Genomic DNA, 27,947 nt, shown 5'->3' on the forward strand with positions numbered 1-27,947 from the left:
TCTTGCAAACGAGCTTGCATCAATCTCTATGTCTGACACATAATTCTGATTTTTCTTAATAATAGCATTACTGACCCCAAACACCAGCCCACTTCTCTTTGCCAGACACAGTGATGTGGCATACCACTTTCCCATCTGCTTTATAGAGAACATAAATGCTCTGTTACTTGGCCATGAAAAAGAGCATCACTTTGTTTCTTAGTAGCTGAGTTTCTTGGCAGTCGAAACCAAGCAAAACCACTTCTTATTTCTCTTGCTAAAACAGAACATATCTGCAGGTTCCTGCTGCCAACAAAATGTTGACCCCTCCCCATCTCATGTACAGATGTACACATATCCTCCTGATGATATACTGGAAGGTGGGGCTGTCCTTGAGAGATCTCACCAGCCACTTCACTGTAGTTAAATAGCAATTTTAGAGCTGAATAAGGAGTCTGTTAAGTAAAATGTGTGTAAAGCAGCTGACTCTATTCCCTCACGGGTTCTTATAGGCAAAAAACAAAGATGATTATTAAGACAAAGGAGCACATCACAATTTTGGGAGAAATAACCTCATGTCTCTCTCTAAAGCTTAGCAAAATTCAAGCCTCCACATAAAGTTAATTTTTATGGCTCAGAAACAACATGAATAATAGGGTTGTATTTTTCTACAAAATTCCATTCTACTCCTGTACATCTAAAGAATTTGTGTACCACATTTCGAGTGGGATTTCCAATGTTCCTTTTGGGCCCATTTCTGCAGGAATGATGCTGAAACAGATGGAAACTGTGCTGACAGCCATTGATGTGACCAGTATGAACAAGGGGGTGCTGCCCTGCTCCTGGGGCTCCTGACTGCAGGCCTAGGATGTGGCCTGAGGAGAGATGATGTCAGGCAGCCTCAGCATCTGTGTGTGCAGGCAGAAGGAGGTGCGTTTTCTGGAGGGATGGATGAGCAGTGTCACTGCAAGGAGCCCAGCTTTGTCACAGAGTCTGTCCTCCTCCCTGGCAGTACAGGCACAATGTGTTTTTATTGACTGTTAAATGGGCTCACTCAGACCACTTATGAAGCCTTTCTGATGCTGAAGTCCCAGAAATTTGCAAGGCTTTAGCCAAAGGGAGAAAGAAGAGGAAGAGAGAAAATCCTACCCACTGACCCACATTTGCACAAAGTGAAAGGCTGGGCATAGTGTAAGGAAGCAAATAACATAGAATCAGAGAATGATAAGGGGTTGGAAGGGACCTTAAAGATCATCTAGTCCCAACCCTTCTGCCTCAGGCAGGGACACCTCCCACTAGACCAGGTTGCTCAATGCCCCATCCAACCTGTCTTTGAACACTGTCAGGGTTGGGGCATCCACAACCTTCCTGGACAACCTGTGCCAGTGTCTCACCCCTCTCAGAGTAAAAAATTTCTTCCTAATATCTAACCTAAATTTCCCTTCTTTCAGTTTGTCCTCATTACTCCCTGTCCTACTCCCTTCCTGATGAAGAGTCCCTCTCTGGCTTCCCTGTAGGCCCCCTTCAGATACTGGAAGGTTGCCATGAGGTCTCCACACAACCTTCTCTTCTCCAGGCTGAACAGCCCCAATGTTCTCAGCCTGTCCTCATAGAGCAGGTGCTCAAGTCCCCTTATCAATTTTGTGGCCTCATCTGGACTTGCTCTAACACTTCATGTCCTTCTTTTGTCAGGGACACCAGAACTGCATTCAGCACTCCAGGTGGACTGAAGTAAAGGGACAGAATCACACTTCTTGACCTACTGGCCACACTTCTTTTGATGCAGCCCAGGATTTGTTTGGCTTTCTGGGCTGTCAGTACATTCTGTTGGCTCATGTTGGGGTTTTCATCAACCATCACAGAACTGTATTTGTCACTGCTGTCCTCTCAATACTTTCTAACTAATTTTGTTTTCCTTTCCCTTCATCATGCCCACTATGCTTTGCAGAACACCAGAGAGCTTGAGTTTGCCTTATTCACCCCTCTTGTACTCACTGGCATCAGCTACTCCCTATCCTGATCCTGGATGGCTCCTTGGCACCCAGACCCAGCTGGGCAGCACCCTCTATGCCCCCACCACTCCCATGGACTGCCCTGGTCAGGCTGGGAGCCCTGGCACGCTCCCCACAGTGTGGAACTCAGCTGAGGCAACCTTTTCATGTGCATGCAAAAGTAAGACTGAAGAACCAAGGGCTGCAGCCAGGTCAATGTATGAAGCACCTCTGTACCCCCCTTCCCACTGGCTGTATGATGGTCCCTTATCTGCTGGTGTGAATTGCTACCTGCTTTCTTGAATGGACATGCTGCAGCTCTCATGGAGACTAAAACCTGATTTATGAGCAGCCTCTTGTGCCCAGAAGGACAATGTGCCTCGACATGAGGCAAGTCACAGCATGGCATTTGCCTGTCACCAGGACAAATCTGCTGGCTGCTCTGCTGTCCCTGCTTTTTCTCAGAGTGGCAGCTGCTCTGTGTTCTGGCAGAGGTTTGGATGAGGCAATCTCTGGCACAGATCTCCTGACACTGCAGACCTGAAGCGCTGCCGCTGCCATGGAGGTACAAGAATCTGAGCACAGCTCCCTGCTGTTCTGCTGCCCCCTCTGCTGCCACCTGTCTGAATTACTTGGCTCCCAGAACTGCCACTATGCACTGCAGCCTGTGAAGAGGCTGATGCTAGAAAACCAGATGAAACAATAAAAGAAGACAAAAGAAACCACTCTTGTCACCACTGACCACTAATTTCCTGTGAGTTTTGGGGAAGATTATATACAGACTGCATATATATAGTATGTATATGTTCTCTTTGCCCCTGGTGGTCATCTACTTCTGGAGAGAGCCAAAGGCTGGGGCTGTTCTTTGGGTTAAATTTGGAGTCACAGAAAAGAGGTGGAGGATGCAGGGTGCTCAGAACCATAACAGCTTTTAAAAAAACCAAAAAATTGCAAGGGGGAATGGCCTGAGGCTTTATTGGGTTGATAACCTGATGGCATCTCAAATGGTGGTCAGGAAGTAGCTCAATGAGGGAGTGGCTCAGTCAGACTTTGGGAAAATAGAACAGACTGGGGAAAACAAAGCTTTTCATAATTAAAGTAATGTTTTCTAGAGAAGAGAGAGTTGGAGGAATGTCCTTGTGCAAGGACATTTCCAGAACACAGGCAGTTTCCCAACACTCTTTATCTGATGAGTCAAAGCAAAATAAATCATGTTTGATAAAACAACCCCAGAACATAGTACATTGAGAGCACTGTTTACGTTAGCAATGAGGAAATTAATAGCTTGCACCAGAAACAATCGACCACAACTGAGAATATTCCTGTCCTGTTTTAGTCACTACTTCCCCAAACCCCAGCACTTCCTCCTGGTGTGCCATGCCTGCTAGAGGCTAGAGGCACAGCCCAGGCATGGTGCATCTCTTCAAGTATCCTCCCCCATAACATCTCAGCAGCAGGGACTTCTTGAGCTGATCTTGCAGTGACTGCAGTTCAGAGAGCCCTGGACTGCATTTGGTCTGTGCCACCAGATAAAATCCATCTCTTGGCAACCAGAGTCAAAGCATGCTTTCCTCTCAATGAGCTTTTCAGAGAAATCCTTTCATTTGGCTACCTCTGTGAGCACAGCTGGTCCTTTCAAAGGTTTGGGCTGAAATACCACTGGCTGAAACATTCAGTCTGAGCCCAGAAATTCTTAAGATCCTGCTAGACGTGGCTTGGTCTCACACTCCCACATCTTTTTCTCTAGCATTTTGCTGATTTGTTTATATTGAAGATTCACTGTTATTACAACAGGCATCTCAAAGTGTTTTAGCACTTTGCAGAAGACATCTGCACATTTCCATCTGCCACACCATGTTGCTTGTACACACAAATTTCAGCACCAGAGAATGAGCAAGCAGGTGGCCAGCAGCAGCAAGTCCACCCAGATAAGGGGCTCTTTAGCAGAAAGTCAGCTGTAGCCCACATCCCCCAGCAGGGAGTAACATCAGGGGCTCTGTGTGTCAAGCACTGGTGAACCGAGACAAAATCTTAATATTCCAGCTCCTGAGCCATTTCATAACATCTCCAGCCATCTGTCCTTTGGCAAGACCTTGTGGTAAGTGCACTGAGGGCAAACAATACTTTATGCAACAAGGGCTGGCATGCTCTTCCCAAAACTGTTCCTCAGCTCTAGACTGCACTTATGCCAAGATAGCTCCAGTCACTCAGGCCACCTGTCCTGTTCAATTCACCTGGTAGAGGCATATTCTTCTTCTTTACTGATATCGTGCTCAAACCACATTAAACAACCACTGTTGTGTCCTTCAAGGAAAATCAAGTTTGTAAGCTGGAAATTGTGGCCAGCTCCTTCCCACAAATTAAAGGGCAGAAAACTAAAAGGCAAGAAGCTGAAGGCAGTAATGCAATTAGGAGCTGTTAGCATGAGTCTCCAGTTGCATAAAGGTGAAATAATCTAGAAAATGGTCTCCTTGGACCCTTTCCCTTTTCAAATTATTCCTTACTTTTAAAACAGGCTTTAAATACATTTGTGGATGATAAGGAAATTCAGGCTAGTTAATCATGGATGACATGAATAATCTGCTCAGGACAGAGAATTAACAACTACATTTCCTTCTTCAAAACTGGGATGTGATCCCACCTATCCTCTCCCAGTCCAAAGAAGCAGCCCCATGGTGTCTCAGTGCTGGGGAGCACAAGGCTGTCAAGTTTCCCTGCAAAGACTCCAAGACTCAGAGATTTGTCTCTGAGTGAATGCAGAAAGCAGACTTTGTGAACTGCCCCTGAGTTTCATGTCAGTTCTTGTGTAACTCTGCCCTAACTGGGGTTGGGACCCTGCACCACCAAACTTCCTGTTCATCTCTGAAAGCCAGAGATCACTGAAGTGTAGACCTCAAATCTAAATGTGCATTCCTATTTCAACCAAAATTGAAACCTGCATTATTTCATTATTTGTTCCTTTTTGTCACAAACTACCTCTTCTTTTCCTGAACCAAAATGCAATTCTCCCTTCCTTTGGAATTTCCCACAGCACCAAAAAGGCTAACTTCTGCTGAGCCCTATGCAAGATGCTGCCACCCATGGTGCATAAAATTGTCAGTAGCACTCTGTGGTTGATGTGAGCAAAGTGAGGTTTGCAGAAAGAGGTTTTTAAAGACCAGACATGACACAGAAAGAGAAACCAAGATGCTTGGAGAGGTTGTCTGCTGGTAGAGGAGCTTCAGCGAGTCCTTCCCTTTCACGTTTTCTTCTATGATTGAGATATCAAATATCTCAGCTTCATCCACCCCATTGTTGTTTTTCCCACCAGTATCTCTGGTTCCAGCAAAAGATACAAGCTGTTGCTGCAGGTTAAGTCTGGCTGACTTAGATATTAGGAAGAAATTCTTGACTAAGGGGATGTTGAGGCACTGAAACAGGTTGTCCAGAGAAGCTATGGATGCCCCATCCCTGGCAGTGTTCAAGAACAGGCTGGATGAGGCTTTCTTGGTCTAGTGGGAGGTGTCCCTTTTCATGGCAGAGGGGTTGGAGCTAGATGCTCTTTCCACCACAAACCATACTATGATTCTGTGAATTCAGGTATAACACAGTTCCCTAGAGTACAAGCACGTTGTGGGAGGCATCACAAGATCCAGAATGATGATTGGGATGTTAGCTTTGGTAGCCATCCTGCTTGGCAGCAGCCCACGCTGTTCATGTCCTTCAGCAGCAGGACCACTGCTCTTCTCTATCCAGGTTAAGTTAGACTGCATAATTATAGATATTACCAGGTTTTTTAGATCCATAAGTAAAGCTGTAGAGATTTGTCTGGTTTTTGCATTAGGACCAGCATATTTGGCACGAGCTCCAGGCACATTGCTCCTGCAGTGACTGCAGAGGGAAGCAGGGTGTGTGCATGTGCCATGGTCAGCCATAGGTGGCACGTCTGAACAGGGTAACCCCTGCCTTCCCTCAGCAGCCAGAGAGATCCCTGGTAAGGGTCCTGACAGACACAGCTCTCCTCCAGAGGAGGGACTAGATAAACATCTGCTCTTCAGCAGGCAGATACACCCACACCTACATCAGCTGATGATAAGAGAGCTGCTGAGAAGCCAGATTTGATGAGGTCTTGCCTGTGGCTGCAGCTGACTCCAGGCCCCTTGTGCTGTTTGCAGGGCACTGGGGTGCTCATGGTGTGCTGACCATCAATGCTGTTAGGATAAGATCTTTCTTTTGTCTCCCTCTCCACTCTCCTACTCCCTTCAGTCACTCTCGATGAGCCTCTGCAGGACTTCATCTCCCATTCAGCCTGGAAGTCCATCACAGCAGCCTGGATCTGGCTGTCTTATGCTGCCTCTCCTTCTCCCTCCCTGCTGCCCTCAAACCACCTGGCTGGGATGTTTCTGGGACCTGTGGTTTTCCCCAGGTGGCCAAGTCTCTTCTGGAAAGCACATGCATGCATATGCATGGGTAATTTATACTTCAGTTTGTGAAGCCAGACTAAAACCTCAGCAGCAATAGTGTATTTTCAGATACACTAGAAATGAAAATATTTGAGGTTTGTTCTTAGTGAAGAAGTAAGAAAAACACCCATCTATTTGGAACCAAATATTTAATGGGGGAAGGCAGAAATTCTAATTACCCAGTGGTTTACTTATTTCTCAAAGTGCAAGCAACATTTTCAAGAAAAACCACAAGAGCAGAACATGAAGAAAGGCAAGCCTTGCATTTAGATGATGAAGTCTTGTATGTCAACTTCTCACATGTGCCTTTTTTTTTTTTTCCTATTTATTATTTTTTTTATTTTCCAGCTGAAGCTGTTTCCCCAGTGCTCCCACTTCCCAAAGGCTGCTGGCAATGACTCAGGGCACAGCTGTGGCTGGGCAGGGGCAGGTGCTGCTGACTCAGACTGGGCACTGCCCCATCATCTCCGCCTGCCCAGGCTGGACAGGCACCTCTCCAGGGCAGGGACCCTTCCTAGGGCAGGTGAAGACCACCCTGGCCCCATGGGAGGTGCAAGGTTCCCTTGCTCCAGCATCCAAGCCATGCATCCTTGAGCCTCGCTGTCCTGGTCCCCAGCTTGCCTCTGGGCAAGAAGAATGACAAATTGTTTCTAGAAGCTTCACAGTGCTTCCAAAGAGAAGGAGACTGGCATGAGAGCACCCACACCCAAGTCTGGTGGGCAAAAATGCTGTGGTTTTGCTTGAATTTTAAATAAGAATATGGCATGTTTTTTTCATCACAGCTCCCCCACCGACAGCCACTTTCATGCTTTGTCTGATAAAAATCCCATAATATGATAACATGGTAAATAGGTTTCAACGTTCACTTTCTCAAAGATACCCTGATGCTTTGTCCTATCTTGGCTTCAACCTGGGTGTATCCACATTGCTGATTAACACTAAAATTCTTAAAATACTCCTAAATTTTTCGTATAATAAAAAACTAGATTATTCTTAAGACATTTTTTAAAATTATTAAACCTATTCTTAAATTATTCTCCAAAATGGTCTTAACTCCAGAAGGCAGGTGATAGAAGCATGCAGAAAACAGCAGAAAGAGACAAAAGGACCACATTAGAACTGCAGTCATCAAGGCTTTTTCTAACATGTAAGGACAATCCCTTGCTTCCCTGGTACTTCCAAGACAACAAGTAAATTCTACTTCAGAGATGAAGTAAATGACCATGCTACAGTCAAATAAGTTAAACTGTAGGAGAAATCAGAAAAATTGATTAAATACTTTGTGTGAACCTCTAGTTACCTCTAGTGGCAGATCTGAATTTGTAATGCAGACAAAACACTATTTGAAATGTAGGTATTTTTGTTTCAACCCTTCATCAAGGATTTTATAAGTCTCTCCTTTGAGGTGTCTGAGCAACAGGGTATAACTCTGTTCTTTTATGATGAAAGGGCAATGTCTGTCTTTTTTTTTTTTTTTTTTTGATGATGGAAAAGGAAAAGTGACAAAATTTGCACCCTGGCTTGTATATCCTTATCAGATATAAAGGAAATTCAGAAGTTTAAATATGAGCAAAAAAGATGAGGAAACACTGCCTGTGTCACTGCACATGACAGATTTGACTGTTCTGGTTTTCCTGAAGTGCTGTACAGCTTAGTGTGGAGATCTTCTGATACCTGGCAAATGAAATATGACTAACTGAGGAAGTAGTTTTCCTGAGTGTAGGTTGATTTATTTAATATCTCTCTACCTCAAATGGCAAAGAAGCACTCTGAAGAGAACATGCTTGTTAAGGTTCTCAGTTTATTTTCACTTCAGAGCTGAGGAAAGCATTGACCTTAGGGAGTCAGGGACCTCTCCTAGTAAAACCAGACTTCTCAATCCCAGTATAGGTAAGGCAGAGAGTGAGCAAGCTTGAAAAACTCCTTAAAATTGCATCAGGTTTATATCTCCTGCTACAAAGAGCCAGCCAAAGATAAGACAAGAAGTAAAGTTTCCTGAAGAAACCACCAACAAAACAGCTTCTGCAACACTCCAAAGTCTCCAGGTGAGGTTTTAGCTGCTCCAGCTCTTGGAGGCTTTCACATTCCATCAGAGGAGAATGGATGGAGCATTATGTGTGAGACACTGGTCTTGGTCAACCCTAGGGCAGGTTTTGCATCCCCTGGTGGGATGAAATATATGCTCACATCTCTGATGCAGCTGTGCAAAAATCAGGTGGCACAGCTTAAGCAAGGAAAGGAAAATTAGTTTAGTGCCTACCTCTGCCAGCAATGACTGAGCACCTGGAGGGGGGCATTTGAGCTGCTGGAAAAAGAAGTTATGAAGCTTTGTTTGGCCATACACAAAATTGATGATCATGAGCTGATCTAGCTAAAGCACTACAAACCATGCAAATGAAATCTCAGTTAAATCTAGTTACATCTATTTATGTATTTCTGTACCAGCTTTGTGCCTTCTTCCCATCAAAGCAAGCTAAATTAACACAAGCCACATTTATGTCAGCTTCAGTGTAACCTTTTGTATGCAGGTTTCTCTAAAACCTGTGTTTAAACTGTCTTGAAGACAAAAACCATACTTGCCTTTTCCAGAAGCTTTGTCAAAGCATCACCACGTATTCCTGGAGCAGGGACTGGTACATTTTTGTTTACTTCCTGCACTTTTACCAAAGTCAGTACAAAACATCACTGGAGCACCACAGCCAGTGCACTGTGCACTAGCCCTGCTGTGCTCGGTGGAGCTGGGACTAAATTTGGCCCTGTGGGTCACTGTCCTGCTGAGCTCCATTGGGAAAAATGAAAAATGAAAAGGGAGGAGAAATATGCAAGGGTGAACTGTCATTCTGCTGTGGAATTGGAGCCATCATAATGATTAAAAATATTTATTCTTAATTTTACTCTTGAAAAATTAAAACCAGGCAGGAAAATCTAGGCAGGGACAATCTGGACCTTCGTGCATCTTCCTCTTCCCAGTGCTCCCCTTGCAATTTTAGGTCTGGCTCTCTTTTTCCCACTAGCTGTTTTGCAACGTCTGCTCCTTGTTGCTTTGTGAGCCACAACACAAACTGCCCCATGATGACAGTCAGGGCCTAATGCAGGATGGTGAACAGCCAGGATATTTAAAAGGGGTGTGTTTTGGAGTCAGGACCTCAGGTTCCCAATCCAGCTACATTACCTCAGAAAACTAGTATTGTTGGCTCTCTGGAAAATTCTCCAAAACAACAGTAATGCTAGAGCACAAGCTTTGCTGTAGCTGACCCAGGTTGTCCCATCTCTTCCTTCTTTAGTTAATTTGGACCACCAGGATCAGAGCTGGAGCCTCCATATCCTATTGTTTTTTGGGGCTGTGACTGGATCCTGTAAAGATTTCCCTAACTCATCTCTTTCTGAGACACCTCCGCTTATTTTTTCACCTTTTTTTTTTTTTTTTTTTTTTTTTTTTGAGAAAATAGCATGTCTTAAGGGTATCAAAAATAACACTGCAGAATGAGCAGTTGAGAGTGAGATACAAGGGAGGAAGACAGAGAACTTGGGCTAAGATGGATGGGGGAGTTTGGCTCCTTACAGGATTTTCTGCACCCTTGGTTACCATAACCTGGCTCAGGCTCTGTGTCCTCTGATGAGCAGGTCTGATCTTCACAGCACTTTGCCCACACAGAGCTACAGGGCAATGGGAGAAAGCATGTGTGTTTTGGTGGTTTTGCCCTGTTTTCTGGGGGCATGTGAGGAGGACCTGACAAGAGCTGGTAGCTGAGCAGAGGCCAACAGCTGCACAGCTGCCATGCCAAAAGTGGAAGCTGGGGCACTCAGCCAAACTGGCTTTGCACAAAGGGGAACCAGCTAAGTGCTGGGGCCCCAGATTCTGCTCTCTGTTTACAGCAGGTAAAGTTAAGAGTTAGCTAGTTGCAGAAGGACAACTCCACACCCAGCTGGCAATGCAGGCAACAGAGCTTGATTCCTTGGGTCAGCAGAAGAGGAAGAGGCACTGGAGCATCTGAGGGCACAAAATAAATATTGGCTCAAGTTTGATAAGATGTTCATCCTCATTGCCTGCTATCTGTTTCCTTTTCAGTGCTGCACTGACCATTCTGCCCTGTCCCTGGCTGCCTGTGGCCTCCCTCAATCTCCCCTCAGCACACCACAGGCTGAATCCGTGCTAGCAAAGGCAGACCAGCAGCTGCATGCAGGAGTGAGGGACTGGCACAGGAATGGCTGCACTCAGTGGACTGTCACCCCATGTTGTAGAGATGTGCCTTGCTGGAGGGCTGTGGGCAGCAGAGGCACCACTGGGTTGCATGTTGCCATGGGCTGGTGAGCCCCAGAGCAGCTGCCATGCAGCTGTCTGTATCCCTCCTTTGGCTCTTCCCTGAGTGCCTGTATAGCCCTTGCCATCCTCTGCTCGAGGTATGCTGTGGTGGGGTCCAGAAGAGGTGAAAGGACTGCTCAGAGTCGATGGGACACAGGGAAAGAGGCTGTGCCAGTGCAGAAACCCCTAACACATATTTGTCTGAACTGAGGAACTCACAATGCATTGCTCCAACATGGAGCATTTTGCCTGTTTTAATCATCTACCATGAAATCTGTAGCACTCTAGGAGCACATTCACAATTAGAGACAGAAAAGCTGGGGAACAGCTGCAGCAGTCAGGGAAACAACAGCTCGCATATATTGAAACATACAGAAACACTCTTTCCAGAAAACTGGACTATATCCGACTGTTTGCTTAGGGGGGGCACCACCTCAGTGCCAAAAGGCGGCCAGTGCTGTCCCCATGCCAGCTTCCAGCTCCATCTGGGCATCCCTACAGCCTCAGGAGTCAGCAAGTGCTGAGCACACCACAGCACTGATGCTGCTCCCTCACGGGCTCCTGCACGGCTCCTGCTAAAGCACCCGCTGTCGGCCGAGGACGAGGAGGAGGAGGAGGCTGAAGCAAAGCCAGCTGAAAGGTAGGTAATGCTCAAAGGCATGGCGATTTGCTTTACCTACCAAGCACTGAGGAAAACTTTCCCAAACCCTGGCACTCTGCTACAAGGGGTCTGACCAATGGTGGTATTTTATCTTTAGAACAGCCTGTTTTCTTTCTGATGTTCCTCTGTTGTTTTTTGGACTCCAAGGAGCCTAAATGCTGCTCCTGCAGCTGCCTTTGCACTGCCTTGGAACAGGCTATGTTGCAAGCTGGTCACTCCTTCTTCCCTGGCAGATTCCTGTATTTTTGCTGTATTTTTTGCACCCATTGGCTTTGGATAACCTGGTGCATCTGTCAGCTCTGCAGTGCCTTCTCACCTTTGGTAATCCAGTCCCTAGTGCAGAGGATGTGAAACACAAGCATGCTGGGGATGTTTTCAGCTCAGGTGCTGTGTGTTCACACTTTGGTAACGGCCAAAGGGCTGATCCTTTCTCTCCTGAGTACTTATCTGAAAACACTTCAAATGAAGTGTCAGCAGAGTTGGCTGCTTTTTATGACAGCAGGATTTTCTGTCTGCATTCTGTCTGCCCTCTGTTCTCACACCAGAGGTAAGCCTCTCCTTGCAGTGCAAGGTGCACTCAGTGCTACCAAGGAGCTGGAGTGGATGTCAGGGCAGCAGTAGGAAGCAGCTGCCTGCCCAGCTGCCTCTTCCCCAAGCCAGTGGCTCAGCCCTGCACTGCACAGTGAGCCAGTCACTTTGCTGGTGCTGCTGAAAACTTTTTGTTTCCTGGAAGATTGGATGCCCTTGCTTTTTGATTCAGATCGATTTTCAGCCCGGGCAGGCTGTGCCCCTTGGAATGCTTCAGGATAGCACAGCCACACTGAAGCTGCAGCTGTGCTAACTGGAGTTATGGCTATTTTGCTAGACCAACCTCTCAGAATCCTTTCCAGGTTCTTCCATTATTTTTGTATTGTTTGTGTGAATTTTTTACTGAAGAGTTTCTTAGAGGATCACCAAGCACCCTTGGGATCAGCAGGATGGAGGATGCTGACTGCTACTTCTGGTAGGGCTGTTTAACACATGAAGACCATTTGTGTGTCCTAGTTAGCCACCAGCACTTTATGACAGACCATAGCTTAGGATTGTAGACATAAGATTAACTAATCAAAGTATCAAAGTCAAGACTGGATGTCAGACTTACAAATATTCCCAGGGCTGAATTTTTAACATCCTCAGTGATTTAATGATGCTATTTTGTCACAGGTTTCTAGAGAGTCAGAGTCTGGAGACAATTGTGTAATTTTCCTGTGCAGTCACTTCCTTCTTTTGTGCAGAGGTGTGTTTTATACCAACCTAAACAGCAAGAGCATTAATGAAAACGTGATGGGAGAACACTCATACTTTTGAATAGCATGCCTTACAGGGAAGTACATTAAGTGTTAACCTCCCTTGGTTTATGTGGTCAGCTGCTGTATGATGTCTTATCACAAACTTATTCACATTTCAAAGAGCAAAGAAAACCCCAAAATGTTGTGCATATTTTTTTTTTTTCCTTAAATAATGTGATTTCACTTTGTTGCCTTGGACTGTGGATCTATTTTATTATGCTACGGAGAAGAACTTCTGTTTTAAATTTGCTTTTGATTTTCCAAGGTGAAATGAGCCATAGCAGGAACAACGAGGGTTGGTTTGTTCCATATTCAGACCCATTTTGCTGATAAAAGTCCTAAATAGTTAAAAAGACAAACTTACTTTATCTCAGCTTACCTATCATTGACAAAGTGAGGTGGAAAGATTTCCCAGTGCTGATTGCCCCCACGTACATGCTGAGCTCTTCTTTAAGGAAAGCTGACACTAGGAAGAGTTTTCCAAGTTTGGAATCGCTCACATTGCACATATCTGATAGAATAAAGGTAAAACAAGCAGATAGCATTTTGGATTAAGGCAACATAAACATCCAAACTGTTATTTTTATTTTTAACATTATTTGAGATTAATTCAAGAGCTTTCTTTTTTTTTCATAGTGCCTAAAACACTGTGACTCAACTCTTGCCTTTGGGATTTCTCAGATATTCTTTTGTCCAAGAAATATGGGCACATTACTATTTTTCTTGCCTATGAATTAGGTCTGGTCTTGAGTTAGCTCCTGCTCAGAAAGACACTCAAAAAGTTTTATTCTCCTGCTTGCCAGCTTACAAGGTAGGAAGTCTTGAATTATCGGGCCTTGGAATTATTTGAGCTTATCAGAAAAGAGTCAGCAAAAGAAAATCTATGCGTTGTAAAAGGAAATAGAGGTTTTAACTATGCAGTGGAAAATTTAATCTGCTTTATCCCACTCATTTGAAACCCACATCAGAAAAAAATAAAGCTGCAGTTTGATATCAAGAAGGAAACTTGACCCATATATCTGCATACCGGAAAGTGACTCGCTTTTCTCTTATTCAACCCAGCTTCTTGCTGGATTTGTTATTTTATTGAACATTTTAGGCTTTATCTCTTATCTTCATTGAGCTGAGCATGTCCATCCCCAGCCCACAGGAGAGGACAGTGTAGGTGGTGGGTATCTGTTTTACCCTGCCTAGCTTAAGGGATCTTCCTCACTGCTGTGCTCAGGAGAGGGCAAGAAGGTGAATGCAAAAAGCAAACTCCTTTCTGTCAGTGCATGGTCAGCCAAAGACACATTTGCAGCCCCAGGCTGCTGCTGGCAAACCTTGGCATGCCTCCCTGTAAGCAGCAGGGACTTGATTATTTGCTTGTTCTCTCAAGCAGCACCATGCAAGATCAGGGGAGAGTTTAAACATGGTGAGCATTGATCCTTGCAGGTTTTGTACCTGCACTGCTGCCTTCAGCTCAAGGCAAGACAGGGATATCTGATGCACAGTCTGCCCTGCTTGCACATGGAGAGCCTGGATACTGAGTGCAAGAGCTTTCCCTCTCCCCCAGCACGCTCTGGCTCATGAATCCAACACAGCAGATGGGTCTCTGGTCTGGAAAATGAATTCCCAGGAGCTTGGTGCCACACCTCACTAGAGACCTTTGCCCCTGCACATCTTGACCAGAAAGGTTTGAAATTCTCTCTGATATTGGTGAAAAGCCCACAGAGGTAGAAAACAGCACAAAAGTGTGTACATGTCTGCATTCTGCATTGTCAAACTCTTTTAGCCTTATGTTTATCGTTGTGAGCTTGACCCTTCCAGCTTTTGCCAAAGACACTCTGATGTCCTCACTGCCAGGCCCTTTGACTCATCACCTCTCGAGAGAAACCTTGAGGTTTCAGCACTTGGTATCTTGCACATTTCCTGCAAGAGGTGGCAGAAAAATGTGTTTCCTGAGATGAAGTAAGCGAAAAAGAATAGTTATGAAAATCAGACCAAAAGAACCTAAAAAACTAAGAAAAACAGTAAAGCTGTTCACCAGCTTCCTGTTTACCAGCGACTCAGATAAAGATTTACCAGGGGTATTGCCAAGCTCTCCTCACACCTCTGCTCACACTGCAGCAGTGTAGGTGTGTGCTACCCCAACAAAGCCTCTTTTTGTGCCCTTGGCAAGGGCAGAGGCCTGAGGGAGACAGGGCAGTGCCACACAGATGCCTGCTCTGAGATTGTAGCCACTGTGGTCAAGATGGGAAATGCCAGATGCCCAGATTCCAGTGCATGATGCTTTTGTACTGAGAGCAGCCTGCCAGTGGCAGGGTGCAGGTTGGAATCCAGGGTCCCCAGGTTTTAAACTACACAGACTTCCCTGTTTTAAGAGCATGATTTCATGTGTTTTACCCTTTTCCTTTAAAAGGTCTGATAGTCATTAGGAGTTTTATGCAGAGGAGGCTCCTGCAGCATGAATGGAGACAGACATGGGCCCTGGTACCCACATGGGGAGTTTCCCACCCTGAGGCCTCCTGGCTCCTCATGGCCACTGGGCTGACATGGTCTGAGGCCAGTTGAGAGGCAGCTGCTTGTGCTTTTCAGTGGCCTCTGACAGGCTGGCTCAGTGCTGGGATCAGAGCTGTGCCCTGGCTGGGCTGGGCAGGGTGGGACAGCTGCAACTGGGTGCTACTGGTGCAGGGCCACCCAGCAGTGGTGGCCCATGGCCACCATGGCTCTGAGCCAGTGTGGCCAGTGCCAAGGTGTGCTGGTGAGCTGTGGGCAGCTAGCCAGCATAGGGACCCTTGATAATCTAGTAGGGAGGCACCAGTCTATGCCAGAGAAGGAATTATGTGCCAGTCAGTGCAATTACAGTTGCTGGAAAGCACTAGAAGGACTAAGCAGGCTGCAGAAAAATAAAAAGAGTAGGGACTGATACAGATTTGGCAAGGGGCACATATGTCAAATCAGCCTCAGTTACAGGTTCATGCCACCTGGCAAAGCAGTGATATCCCATACCTCAGAGCTAGCAAGCTTTCTGAGCACCTCAAACAGACTTTGTGTGTGCACAAGTGCTCAGACAAACTCCTGAGTGGTTGCCACTGGACAGGAGAGCTGCCCAGAAGGATCCTGCATCCAGCACTGCTCCCTGCCCTTGCACAAACCAGCATTTGCTGCATTTTGCTGCTCTGGATGAAGCTCTGGTGCATGATTTTGCTACTTTAACACCTACCATCATATTGGGAAGGGGTATAGATGTGCTGGGGGACAGGATGGCTGCTTGACCTTGACAGATGAAAAAGCCTAGCAGCAATGAGCTGGACACATCCCCACTTCTCCCGTGGGGCAGGGTCAGCTGAGGCTACAAACACAGCATGGGGAAGGCAGCACTTCTGGGGAAGGCAGCATTTTTGGAAAAAGCATCTGGGCACTGAAATCCAGCACGAAAGGACTGTGAATCACCAGTGCTGCGTGACTACAGAAGGAAGCAGCTACCCCAGACAGGTCTTCTTCCAGTCTGCTTTGCCTGCTTGGGGCACTGCAATGCAAAGAAAGACTAAGAAAAATTGGACGGTTGCCAAAGAAGAACGGCAACTACAATTAACATTTTAGAAAGCATGACTTCAGAGGAAAAGATAAGAATTGTGAGCTGTTAAGATTGAAGGAAAACATTGTCTTATCATATTTTAAAATAGCTAGAAGTAATTGTTCCTCCATGGCTAAAGGTAAACAGCTGTCTCAAAAGATACCAGGTGGGTTCTGGATGAAGACAAATTTGCTAGGAGTGAATCTGGAGAAGCACTAGGATGGTTCATAAGGAGAAGCTGGGGAAAGCAGGGGCTGTAGGAGCAGGTGGAACTGCATAGCAAGAGTAACAGTGGAACACTACCCTTGCCATCAGGACAGGGGACAGACTCCATGCTTGCCCAGTCTCCCATGCAGCCCTGTCTTCTGTGATTTCTTGGTTTTAATTGATTCTTGCTTGCAGCCTTCTCTGCTCTCCACCCCCAGCCAAAGCACTGTCAGATGCAAATCCAAGAGGTGCCTGTGCACTGGTGAACCAAAGGTTTGGGCCAGCAAAGGCTTAAAAACCTAAGTGCTCCAGGGTGAGAAAAAAAAGCACCAAGTAAGGGACAGATGGAGAAGATTTTTGTTCTCAAAGACTTCATATGCAGGAGATGTATTAGTTTGCTCCTTTGTGTCCCACAATTACCCTGTCCTAATGCTTGGGTGAGAAAATTCCACTCACTGCTGACACTACCATGAATGAGTTACTGTGCTGGGAGGTTTGCAACGCACTGATTTCTGCTTGGGTGAAACCAAAGGATTGTGCAAGGCTGCAGCTGTCAGAGCTATAATCCTTGTGCCTTCGGTGCCAGCAGCCAAAAGCAGAGCATGGAGCAGAGTGAGCTGGTCCAGGCCTCACCAAACACCTCCAGCTGCTTCTCCTACACCAACTCAGCAACAGTTTTTGGAGGATTCTCTGGCTCACAGCCTTTTTTATTGCACTGAGCATCTGCTGCAGAACAATGCCCAATAGGTTTTTCCAGTGCACATTTGTACGTGTCTGCATACACAAGCACTTTGCTACGGTAATACAACTCCACATTTTAGTGGAGAGTGTCAATTTTTTTGCTGATCAAGCTGAAAAGAAAAAAATAAAAAATTCTGCCTGCTGTCAGCAGAACAGATGCATCTTAGTTCTACTGGAAAGTTTTTTAAGCTTTAAAGTCTGATTGGTTTTGAGGAAGAAGGGTTAGAAGAAGAGGTTATTCATGAAACAGAATGCTATATTTGCAAATGACATATTTGAAAATGATAAATGGCAGTGTTCTATCTGGAACTTCTCAGAATAAAGTATTGCAATTGTTCTTTCTTTTCTCCTCGATTTGGAGGGGGGAAATCCTTCCCTCAAACAACTTGGTACTTTCAGATATAGTTTAGTCAACAAAAATATACTTTTTTGATGTCAAAAACCCCCATCACTCAGAATCTTACCTGGTCACAAAATCTCCCCACCCCTTTTGTACGTGGGCATACAAATATGTTATTTCATCGAGAAAAGGAAGTGAACCATTCTGCTGTACAGATGTTTACCTCTACACTGGCAGTGGTCTCATGAAACGAATTTTCGTTAAGATAAAGCAGTCCTGCTAAGATGGTGTGTTGATAGCTGATGCTGATAGACCCAAACATTGTGAAAAGAACTAAAGCAGACAAGGATTCCTCAGAAGATAGCTCCTGTGTGCTGTTTCCTCTTGTACCTCACAGTGACTGCCAGCCCTGGACATCCAGGGCTCCGTGTCCCCCTTGCCCATCCCTGCTGTCCTGAGGAAGGTGGGTGCAAGGGATTCACTGAGGGTGCTGCAGCTGGGGAAGGGCAGTTGCTGGTCCATACAGGCAGCAGAGACACTTAGGAGAGGTTCATTGGGACAGAGAGATAGCCAGGAGGAGGAATCTGGGGTGGGACAGTCATCAAAGCACTTCTTGCCAAGCTGTTCCCACGCTGCAGAGGACGTGCTCACCCTGACCTCCCACTCCTACCTTCTCCTGCAAAGCTGAGCTGTTCTCATTGTTTTTCTCACCAACAGTGATGGCTGCTGGTATTTTGCAAGCCATTTTAGCTGAGCAACCCAGCATCTCTGAACATCCCGTAACCCCCATTGCAGTTAATCCTGTTTGTTTTCCTCTGCTGAATTAAGTAATCTCTTCCCTCTTCCAATATGACACAGTAAGCCCTCTGAGATGTAAAGTGAAGGCAGATCTGAAAGGGAAAGGCCTCCTTTTGACTAAGAAACTTCTTTTATTTTGCTGTTGAGCAAAGGCAGAGGAAAGTGATTCTTCTTGGATAACAGCACCTGACTTGGCTGCTTGCCACAGCTCTGAGATAAGTGGAAGCTGAACAGCACATTGAGGTAAATGTGTCCTCCTCTTTCTAGAAGGGTGGTATGTCAGCAAGCAGATCCAGGAAATAGCCTTTTCTTGGAAAATACCCTACCAGGTAGGCTCTCTCATTCTGCTTCTTTTGCCATATTTTCCTAATGGCTGCTACCCCAACAGCAGAGCCTGTGCTGTCGTGTCATAAAGGTGCCTCCCATCCACTGTAGAGAACAAAAAGAGCAATACCAGGGCTTGTGGCCAGCACCCCTGAGGCCAAAGCAAGCTCGTTGGTGGTGTCTTCTGTGGCAACTACAGTTTGCTTTCTGTGCCCAAACTCATTTCATCAAGGCCATCTGTAGGAAGAAGCTCCTACAAGAGCAGGCATAGGGGTTTTGCAGCAGCTCAGCTGACCATCACCCCCAGGCTGAGGAGCTGTAGGGATGGCACGGGATAAGGAAACCCTCTGGGACTGATGGCAGAGGCTGAGCTGGTGTGCATGGGGTATCTCCACTGCCAGGGAATATTTTTGGCTATAGGAGCTGGAGATGTGGCCATGCATTTGTCTCACAGCAAGACTCCTTTTGGTTGCAGCATTTGCCACAGTCTTTCCATGAAACACAGGGCTTCAGTGAAGCATCACTTTCCTGACCTTGGGGCTCCAAGTAGTTTGGAGGAGTGGAAGTCTGCATTACTCTGATGTCCTGATCACTTTTGGGCTGGCAATGTCTTCACCTATAATGAAGGTTTGCATGGGAGTTCTTTCCACACTGCAGCAACTTGTCTGACAGAAGATAAAACAGCAGAAACTGCAACTTGGAGTGCAAATAAAGCAATGGCTGTGGTGGCAGCTAAAAGGGAAGCGTGAGCAGTGTGGTGAACAGATACTGGAGTCTCCCCAGCTCTGCCATCTGTCTGGGGCTGTGGTGGCTGCTGCAGGTTGACCTGACAGCCCCTGCCAAAACATGAGCAGACAAAACAGAAAATTCCTCATACAGCAATATTTTTGCTACGTTTTTAAACTTGAATGGGGACTGCCTGCCCCAACCTTTTCACAAAGTGGTGATGCCATATGGCTCTTCCCTCCTGTGGCTCACAGGGTGCATGGACCCAAAATGGCCCTAGGCTGGAGCACTAGAGATACCCATGGCCAGTTGTCTCTGTTTTGCTGTAAGGTATTTATTTCTCACAGGAAATCCCTGAATTTGGATAGGTTCTTAACAAGTAGATTTGAGACCTTCTTGCTCCCACCCAGCACTTTGGGAACATCCTGAGGCCCTGGGGGGGATTGCCTGCTGCCTGCTGTCCTACCCTGGCTATGAGAGCCCCTGGGTCATGCATCCCCTTCAGACATTTAACCATGGACCATTTTACACCAGCTGACTGTCTCTCCTCCCACAGCAAGCCTGTTTCACAGTCCCAGTGCCCCAGCAGCAAACTGACTTGAGCCCAAGGGGGTAAATATTGCTGTCATATGGCTGTACTCTTTTAAGGTGAGACAATCCTCTTTTGCCCTGGCCATGTCTTCACTGGGTTGTCTGTATGTAGCAAACATCCTTTCCATGACCTTGCTTTGCCACACTGAGCCCTTGCACTGCTTGTCCTGCCACCTTGCAGCCTCTCTGCACCTCTTCCCACTACAGTTTAGCACTTTCGAGTGCAGCTGACCTTTAACTTCTGTGTTCCTGTCTTACCACTCTTGCTGGTTTACCACATTTTCTTGTTATCCTCCTCAGGTGAACTACAAGGGGCTGTGTGTTGGCTTGGTAGAAAGTTCAGGTTTGACTGTGTAGCCCCTGTGCAACTCAGGGCTTGGTGTTTGCTGCTCACAGACTCAGGAAAAGTGTCAGGAAGGACACCAGTCATTACAGCCTGGCTCATAGCTGATATGAAGGAAATTGGAAATGTGTACTTCTCCTCCCTGCACCAGATATCTTCCTCTGAGCTTTCCAGGGAGGTTCAGCACACCTGCATCTTGCAGCACCCCAGGTCTGTGAGCACCCTGGTGGTTATTTATCTCTACTGCCCTTCAGCCCAGCAGGGCTCTGTCTGCCCATGACCCTCTTGGATTACCTGAAGGAGAACCAGCAGGGCTCAGCATGGGGAGAAGAATAAAATCTGTCTGTGGGTTTTCCCTGTCACCCAACACAGGCATCTCCTATTAGTTGCACCATTGTAATTTTCTCCATTTCAGCCAAGGTCATGGCTATTGTCTGTTCAGTTCTCAAGCCCACCCCTGTGGGTTTTTCCTCACACCTGCCAGTCAGAACCAGCACCTTTCCTGAACTCATCTCTACTCCATTCCTTTCACTGCTTTTCACAAATCACATTCTCTTCCTCCATTCCTGAATTCTCTTTCTCTGCTGGGAAAAGCTCAGGTTCTGGCTGTGTGTCAGGAACACCAACCACCACAGAAGCAGTTGCAGGCACATAAACCTTCCTGAAAGCCAGGTAGGGCCAGGCACTCACACCTGTGTATCACTTCCCAGAGCACAGCAGAGCTACTCTTGGAAGGGTTCCACCAGACTCCGTAATTCTACTGTTTTCTCCAAAACATTGGCACCACCACATTTTTTCCCTCGCTCTCCTTATTACCAAGCTGTTATCCATGTGCCTTGATCTGCCCAGAGTCCAGCAGCCAGCCCAGCCATCCTCCAGCCATATCAGTCACCAGGCCTGCTCACTCCTCTTCTAGCTTTTGTTCTCTTGAATTCAGGCTCTTTTCCTCACCTTTTAGGTTATCTGCATCCTCTTGCTTTCTTCAGCTTTCTCCAACTCATGGAGCATTTCCCTACTGCCTCTCCCAGCTTCATGCCTCCCTTTGCCTGACTGTGCAGAATTGTGGCTGGTAAAAGAACACAGCTGGGAGATTTCCCAATTAAAAATATGCATTTTGAATGAACTGAAATCTTTATGCAGGATCATTGAGAAAATAACTCAAGATAAATACAATTTTTTTTTTTAAATTTTAGAATATGTACTAATGTTTTAAAATGCAGAAATGTTTTATTCTTTCATTGGTTTCATGTCAAACTATTTTTTTCATATGTGTTAATAATGTGTCAACCATATGCAAAAAGGCATATGATGGAAGAGGAGGTGTCTTTAATTTATAAACATTTTGTTTCTATAATATTATTCCTATAAATAATGAAAGCTGACCTTACTGATTTCTAAACAAATTTAAAAAAATCTAAATAGAATAAAGCTACATTATGTCATACTATGTGTCTGTAACACCAGGACATACTATTGACATATTATTAATCATATAATTAGTATCCAAAGAATACAATAAAATAAAGCTCTGTTGCAAAAATCTGAAAAAAAATATGAACAGAAAAAGAGGAGTTGGTTTCCCTTGTGTAATAAGACCAGCTGGGTACTTGGAGACAGGATGATGCCCTGGTCACTGTTAATGTTTTGAATACCTCATGGAAGGGACAGGTTTTTTCCTGACTGTGCTACCCACTAGTGCCAGGTCCTTCATTTCATTACTCCTTTTTTTCCTCCAGACTGTTTCCTCATTTTCTTGATCTTTCTGTCTGCAATATTTAACTTTTCTTCTCTTTGAGAGTCTTTCACTACTCACTTTTGCAACAGCAATCAGCAGCCTGTAAAGGTACTTTGGGCTGGAACTGCAACCAAAGAACATGTGAATAACTTCAGTAAAAATCATGTTATGGATCTGCCACATACTTGTTTGGGACCTCTTGTGTGAACCTCTGGTATTCCCTGTGCTCTCAAAAGTCAGGAAAATTGTGCCTGTTGAGATTAATGGATAAAAAGTGCATCCTTTATCTCACTTACAAAGTACCCCAATTTACAATGTTAGTGTTCCACTAAGTAATTTAAAGAAATTGGATAAAATAAAAAATTTCAAGCCTGTCTTTGTTTCAATATTTTGTCCTCTTCCATCCTCATATCACTAAAATAAACTTGAAAAAAACACAAGTTAGTAAAGAAACAGAAATATCCCCACTAAATAAGAATTGATTGAAAAAATTATGGCAAAATGGTATTAGTAGCTGTGAGGTTTTATTTTGCTCAAAATGCTAATGGGTTTTTAATGGGGAGGGATATACACAGACTGCAAAATACAAGTTGTTACTATCTGAAGAGAATGAAAAACTAAAATAATGTGACCTGGAAATTATATATCAATTTCTGTAAAAAGCTGCAAATTTATTAGGGTGTCTCCTCTGGTGGAGACATCTGAACTTTTAGATTTTTCCCTTAAATCAGGGGAGGCTGTGAAGAAGGAGGGTTTAGCAGACATGTCAAAAGGAGTGCTGCCCATTACCGTGTTAAAGAAGACATGCAGTTGATTTTTGTTTCGCAGAAGGTGCCTGATAGCCCTCTCACTCTTTTCCTGTTTACCACAGATAAAACAATCTTCTATTTGCCTCCAAGCCTATCCTGTGTCTGGCAGCTGCCCATTTGACAGCCGCATATCACCAAATCTCAGCCTTCTGCACGAGTGAAGTGAAGGTGGAGAAAACCTCCTGGAAACCCCTGAGCCCAAGCAGCAGGGGACGAGGAGAAGGGGGCCAGGGCCAGCTGAGAGTGGAGAGGCTTCCTGCTGTCGAAGGTAAAGTCCATCCATATTCAGTGTGCTATTACTGGGCTGACTGTGGCTGCCAGGGCACCTGCAGCAGCCACGTCTCCCTTGATACCTTCTGTGAAACTGCTTTTTCAGCTTGACTGTTTGCTGAGTGATGTGGAGAGAGGGAAAAATGGAAAATGCTGTGGCCTGGTTGGGAGCTGTTGAAGGCATTGATGGTGTTAGGGTGGTCTGAAGTAAAGCATCTCTGGTTCAGCCCAGGAAAAACACTTGAATTTTGCTGGAAGTAGATACTTTATAGCTATAAATCTAGATTTATGTATCTCTACAACTCTATCTATATATCTATAGATCTGTATATCTTTAACACAGTATTAATTATTTTTGGATATTTTTTAGTTTTGGTAGTTGAATCTATGAGCTGCTTTTAAGAGGTCCTTGACAGAAAATTAAGAAACGAGAGCCAGTGCTGCATCACGTAGTCACAAAGTGCCAGTTTCACACATCAAAAGCATTAGCAGGAAATATTTTCTACTTTTATCTGTTGCTGCAAGAAGAGCCATTATCTAGTGACTTACCAACTAAATATCTGAAGATTTATGCCTTATTCAAAGTTAAAATTAACAATGCAGATGTCCTAGCTATAGCTAAGAGCTCCATATAGTAAAGAATTGCACTGTCAATGTGGGCTGCAGCACAGGTTTTCTCTCACTATTTGTTATTTATGAACAAGGAATTCTGTGGGGTTGAATGGTGTATTTGAAAGAGTTTTCTCTGCATTGTGCATACCAACTGAAATGGTTCTGTTGCCCCAAGGAAAGCTGAGGCAGGTCAGTGAGGCATGAGGAGCATCCATACCTGGAGCAGAGGATGGACACTGGCACTCCTCTGGGTTATACATGCAGATCTTTGTGCTCCCCCCACAGATGTCACAGTCAGGCAAGGAGGGGTGAATTGTGACTCCATCCTATCAATACAAAAAAGCTTCTACTCTTGTCTCCCTTTTGGTATCTCCAGGCAGTAATCTTTAATTCAGGAAAGCACATCATCTACTTCTATAGAATTAATCACTTTCATTCATGTTACTACCTCATCTTAACAGCAATGACTATTACAAGTTATTCTTTTTTCCTAGAAACTCAATGTCTTTGAAGCTCTTTCAAGATGTAGTCAACCTGTAAGTAGGTGCAACACAGGTGCAGCACAGCCTAAACTTTCAAATGTCTCAGCAGTGAAAAACCAAACTCTTTTGAAAAAATTAATCACTTCTTAAAATGTGAAATCTCAAGTCTGGAAACCCAATCTGCTTTTATAGGGGTCATGAACTGACATCTGAAACAATAAAAAAGTTGGCTAAAGCACTGACTCACTCTTGGAGAGCATGTCAGGTAATAACCTACTATTTTGAGGCTGCCTTCAATTCTTCAGAAATGAGAGAGAGGAGCCACTCCCACTAATGTTTTGGTTTTCTCTACACTAGAGAACTGAAGTTGGACACAACAGGCAGGAGCACTAAGCTGCTGTGTTGTGGCAAAAGGCACAGAGCCCTGGAGGCTGGTGGCAGCTCAGAGTTTGGCACTGCATGTGTTGCTGTGCAGCCCTGTGCACTCCTTGTTGCTGCAGAGCTTTTTTGTATGCAATCCTGGACCCACCCATGGAAAAGTAACTTGCATGTCTGCACTCTGTGCCAGTACCTAGCCCTGAGCATCTCTGCTAAAGATGAGGTTATGCTGCTTGGTGATGTCTTCATAGGCAAAACACTTTTATGAGGGTCTTTACTATAAAGGCAAAAAGCTTCCCCACACCAGGGAGCACAAGAAAATTGAGATCCTTAGATCAGATTTCTATTTGTACAGGATTTGTATTTTTTTTAATCATTATTACTATTCAGAGACCTGAATTTTTCCCTGTCATTGTAATGAAGAGGGGCTGGTCCACTGGCACTAAAGCAGTTTCAGAGAGCATCCCAGTGCTCACACTTACATGTGTATAGCAACAATCAGCAGGCTGCAGGGCAGCCCTTTGGGTGGTACAGCTGTTCTTGTCCAGGCAATGAGACCAAGACTGAATTTGGTGCTCCCCCTCTGCCTGGAGGCTGACCCACAGGCTCAACACAGCACAGACAGAAGCAGGACCCGCCATGGGAGTGCTGTGCCAGGACAGCCATACACTTTTAACCCTTTCTCTTTCCTGCACAGGTATCTGAGATGAATCCCACCAGCCAGTTCCTTAGCACAACAGAATATGACTATGGATACGACGAAAACACTGCTCCGTGTAACGAAGGAAACAACTTCCGCAGGTTTAAATCCCTCTTTCTGCCAATTCTTTACTGCCTTGTGTTTGTCTTCTGCCTCCTGGGAAACTCCTTGGTCCTCTGGGTTCTCCTGACCAGGAAAAGGCTGACAACAATGACAGACATCTGCCTGCTGAACCTCGCAGCCTCTGATCTCCTCTTTGTTTTGCCCCTCCCTTTCCAAGCCCACTACGCTTCAGACCAGTGGGTTTTTGGCAATGCCATGTGTAAGATAATGGCTGGCATTTACTACACAGGTTTTTACAGCAGTATTTTCTTTATAACCCTCATGAGCATAGACAGGTACATAGCAATTGTCCACGCTGTTTATGCCATGAGGATAAGGACAGCCACTTGTGGCATAATTATCAGCTTGATCCTGTGGCTGGTGGCTGGCTTGGCTTCTGTGCCCAACATCATGTTCAGCCAGGAGCTGCAGATCGAGCAGGCCTTGCAGTGTGTCCCCACATACCCCCCAGGTGACAACACCTGGAAGGTTGCTTCTCAATTTGCAGCCAATATCTTGGGCCTCTTGATTCCCTTTAGCATCCTCGTTGGCTGCTACACTCAGATACTGAAAAACCTGCAAAAATGCAAAAACCGGAACAAGGTCAAGGCGATCAGGATGATCTTCATCATCGTCATCGTTTTCTTCCTTTTCTGGACTCCTTTCAACGTGGCGCTGCTCCTCGACTCGCTGCAGAGCCTGCACATCATCAACGACTGCAGGGCCAGCTCCCAGATAGCGCTGGCCCTGCAGGTGACAGAAACCATCTCCTTCATCCACTGCTGCCTGAACCCCGTCATCTACGCCTTGGCTGGCGTGACGTTCAAGGCCCACCTCAAAGGGCTCCTGCAGTCCTGCGGCCGGCTCCTCTCCAGCCCCGCTGCCGGAGGGGCTGCGCAGTCGTGGTCAGCACCCACCCAGCTCTCTGGCTGCTCTGACAGTGCAGGGGTCCTGTGAGCACGCTGAGCCCCCTCTGCTGCTGGCAGGGGTCTGCTGTGCTCCTGGAGGTTGCACCACGTGTGCAGCATCTCCTGGAATTGCAGCATGCCTGTGCCTCCTGTTGGGATGCGCTGTGAACTGCCACAATGAACTTGTGACGTTCGTTTCCCAAGAGAACCAGTGCATTTGTAAAGTGGTGACCATACATCGCCACAGAATAATTTTTAATTGAGTTTTAGAGCTCCTTTAATACACTTCAGTAAGCAGGCTGCTTCCTCTAATATCTATTTTCTCCTCTGACAAAAGTGTTGCTTCTGCTCACCCCCAAGTATGCTCTGCCCTGTGGAAGCTGAACCCCTGGATCCCTGGGACAAGTGTGTGACACCCCTCTGGAAAGTGGGGAGGTGGACAGGCATGGGATTGCTTCATATTGCAAAGAGGGAATCACCTCAGGCCCTGTCACAGTTTCCCCTTTGCCTCAGCTCCCAGACAAAAGCCCCCTCAGCTCAGGATCCTGTTTGTTGTGGGATGGTCCCAGAGGCACAGCCCTGGAATCCTTGGAACTGCTGCCACCCAGAGCAGCCTTTGCTAGTGATGCCTCCAAAAATAGCAAAGCAATGGCCCCAGGCAGGTGTCCCTTATACTGGTCCCTCGTGGAGGATCCTGCACTTGAAAATGTCCTCAGAGCAGGTGGGGGCTCTGCATTCCCTCTGGAGCTGTGGGAGCTCCAACCCTGTGCCTCCAGTGCTCGCTGCTAAATGTAACCATCATAGAATGACCTGTAGCAAAGTAGGCTCCATCTCTTTTCCCAAATATTTTTATTTTCTGTCGTTTTAAAAATGCTTTTTTTGAATAAACATTAGCTTTAACTTTTTTGTCTTGGTTCTTGATAGTCTGCCTAATGATCATAAGTCTCAGCTAGGATAAGGAAACTTTGAGTTTGCTTATTTTTGAGTGGGTATCACATAAAATGCATCTGATGGAATTGAGAGGCACCCTGAAGCTCTTCAGCAAATTAAGTCTTATCCCCACTTTTCTGCTGAGGAAACTTTGTTCTCCAAATCCCAGTAAAAATTCACAGGGAAAAGAAAACATTTATCTTGAGGTAGTATTACTGCAAACACATTTTTTAAAGTTAATCATGAGAACACCTCAAATCAGGGAAAACACAGACTAGATATTGTCAAAGATTTTATTTCTTAAGGTAATAAAAATTTTAAATATTTTCCTAATTCTACCTTTCCATCTGAAAATATAATTTCATGTTTTTATCCATCCTAAAAGTTTTTTAAAAAATTAATCTTGGTGATGAAATATTCTTGCTATTAACTATATGGTATAGAAAATACTTCTTTCTTTTATTATAGATATCATAAGTAACATTTCTAGGTTTTGTTCCCCAATGGATAAGAAATGCCCTGCAACTCAATTATTATATTATTTTACTTCTCAGAAAACTTGTATTTAGAAATAATAAATCTGTTTGTGCATTTCTGTGCTGTTCTTTGGACTTCATAGGGACTTTAATGATTGAAAAGAAACACAGGTCAGCATCTCAGGTCAGGTGTCTTCTCTCTGTGGCTAGAT

The 27,947-nt window shown here is 45.3% G+C and overlaps 1 protein-coding gene across 1 annotated transcript; it reads left to right on the forward strand.

Annotated features, from left to right (window-relative positions):
• The first annotated feature begins 22,937 nt into the window (after positions 1–22,937).
• Positions 22,938–27,447, forward strand: LOC130249513 (C-C chemokine receptor type 8-like). The gene is made up of 2 exons (XM_056484365.1): positions 22,938–23,145; positions 25,317–27,447. Exon 2 carries the CDS (start codon positions 25,326–25,328, stop codon positions 26,376–26,378), a length of 1,053 nt encoding a protein of 350 aa, XP_056340340.1. The 5' UTR covers positions 22,938–23,145; positions 25,317–25,325; the 3' UTR covers positions 26,379–27,447.
• Positions 27,448–27,947: the final 500 nt, after the last annotated feature.

Source organism: Oenanthe melanoleuca, chromosome 2 (genome assembly GCF_029582105.1).
Source record: "Oenanthe melanoleuca isolate GR-GAL-2019-014 chromosome 2, OMel1.0, whole genome shotgun sequence".
NCBI classification, from domain to species: Eukaryota; Metazoa; Chordata; class Aves; order Passeriformes; family Muscicapidae; genus Oenanthe; species Oenanthe melanoleuca.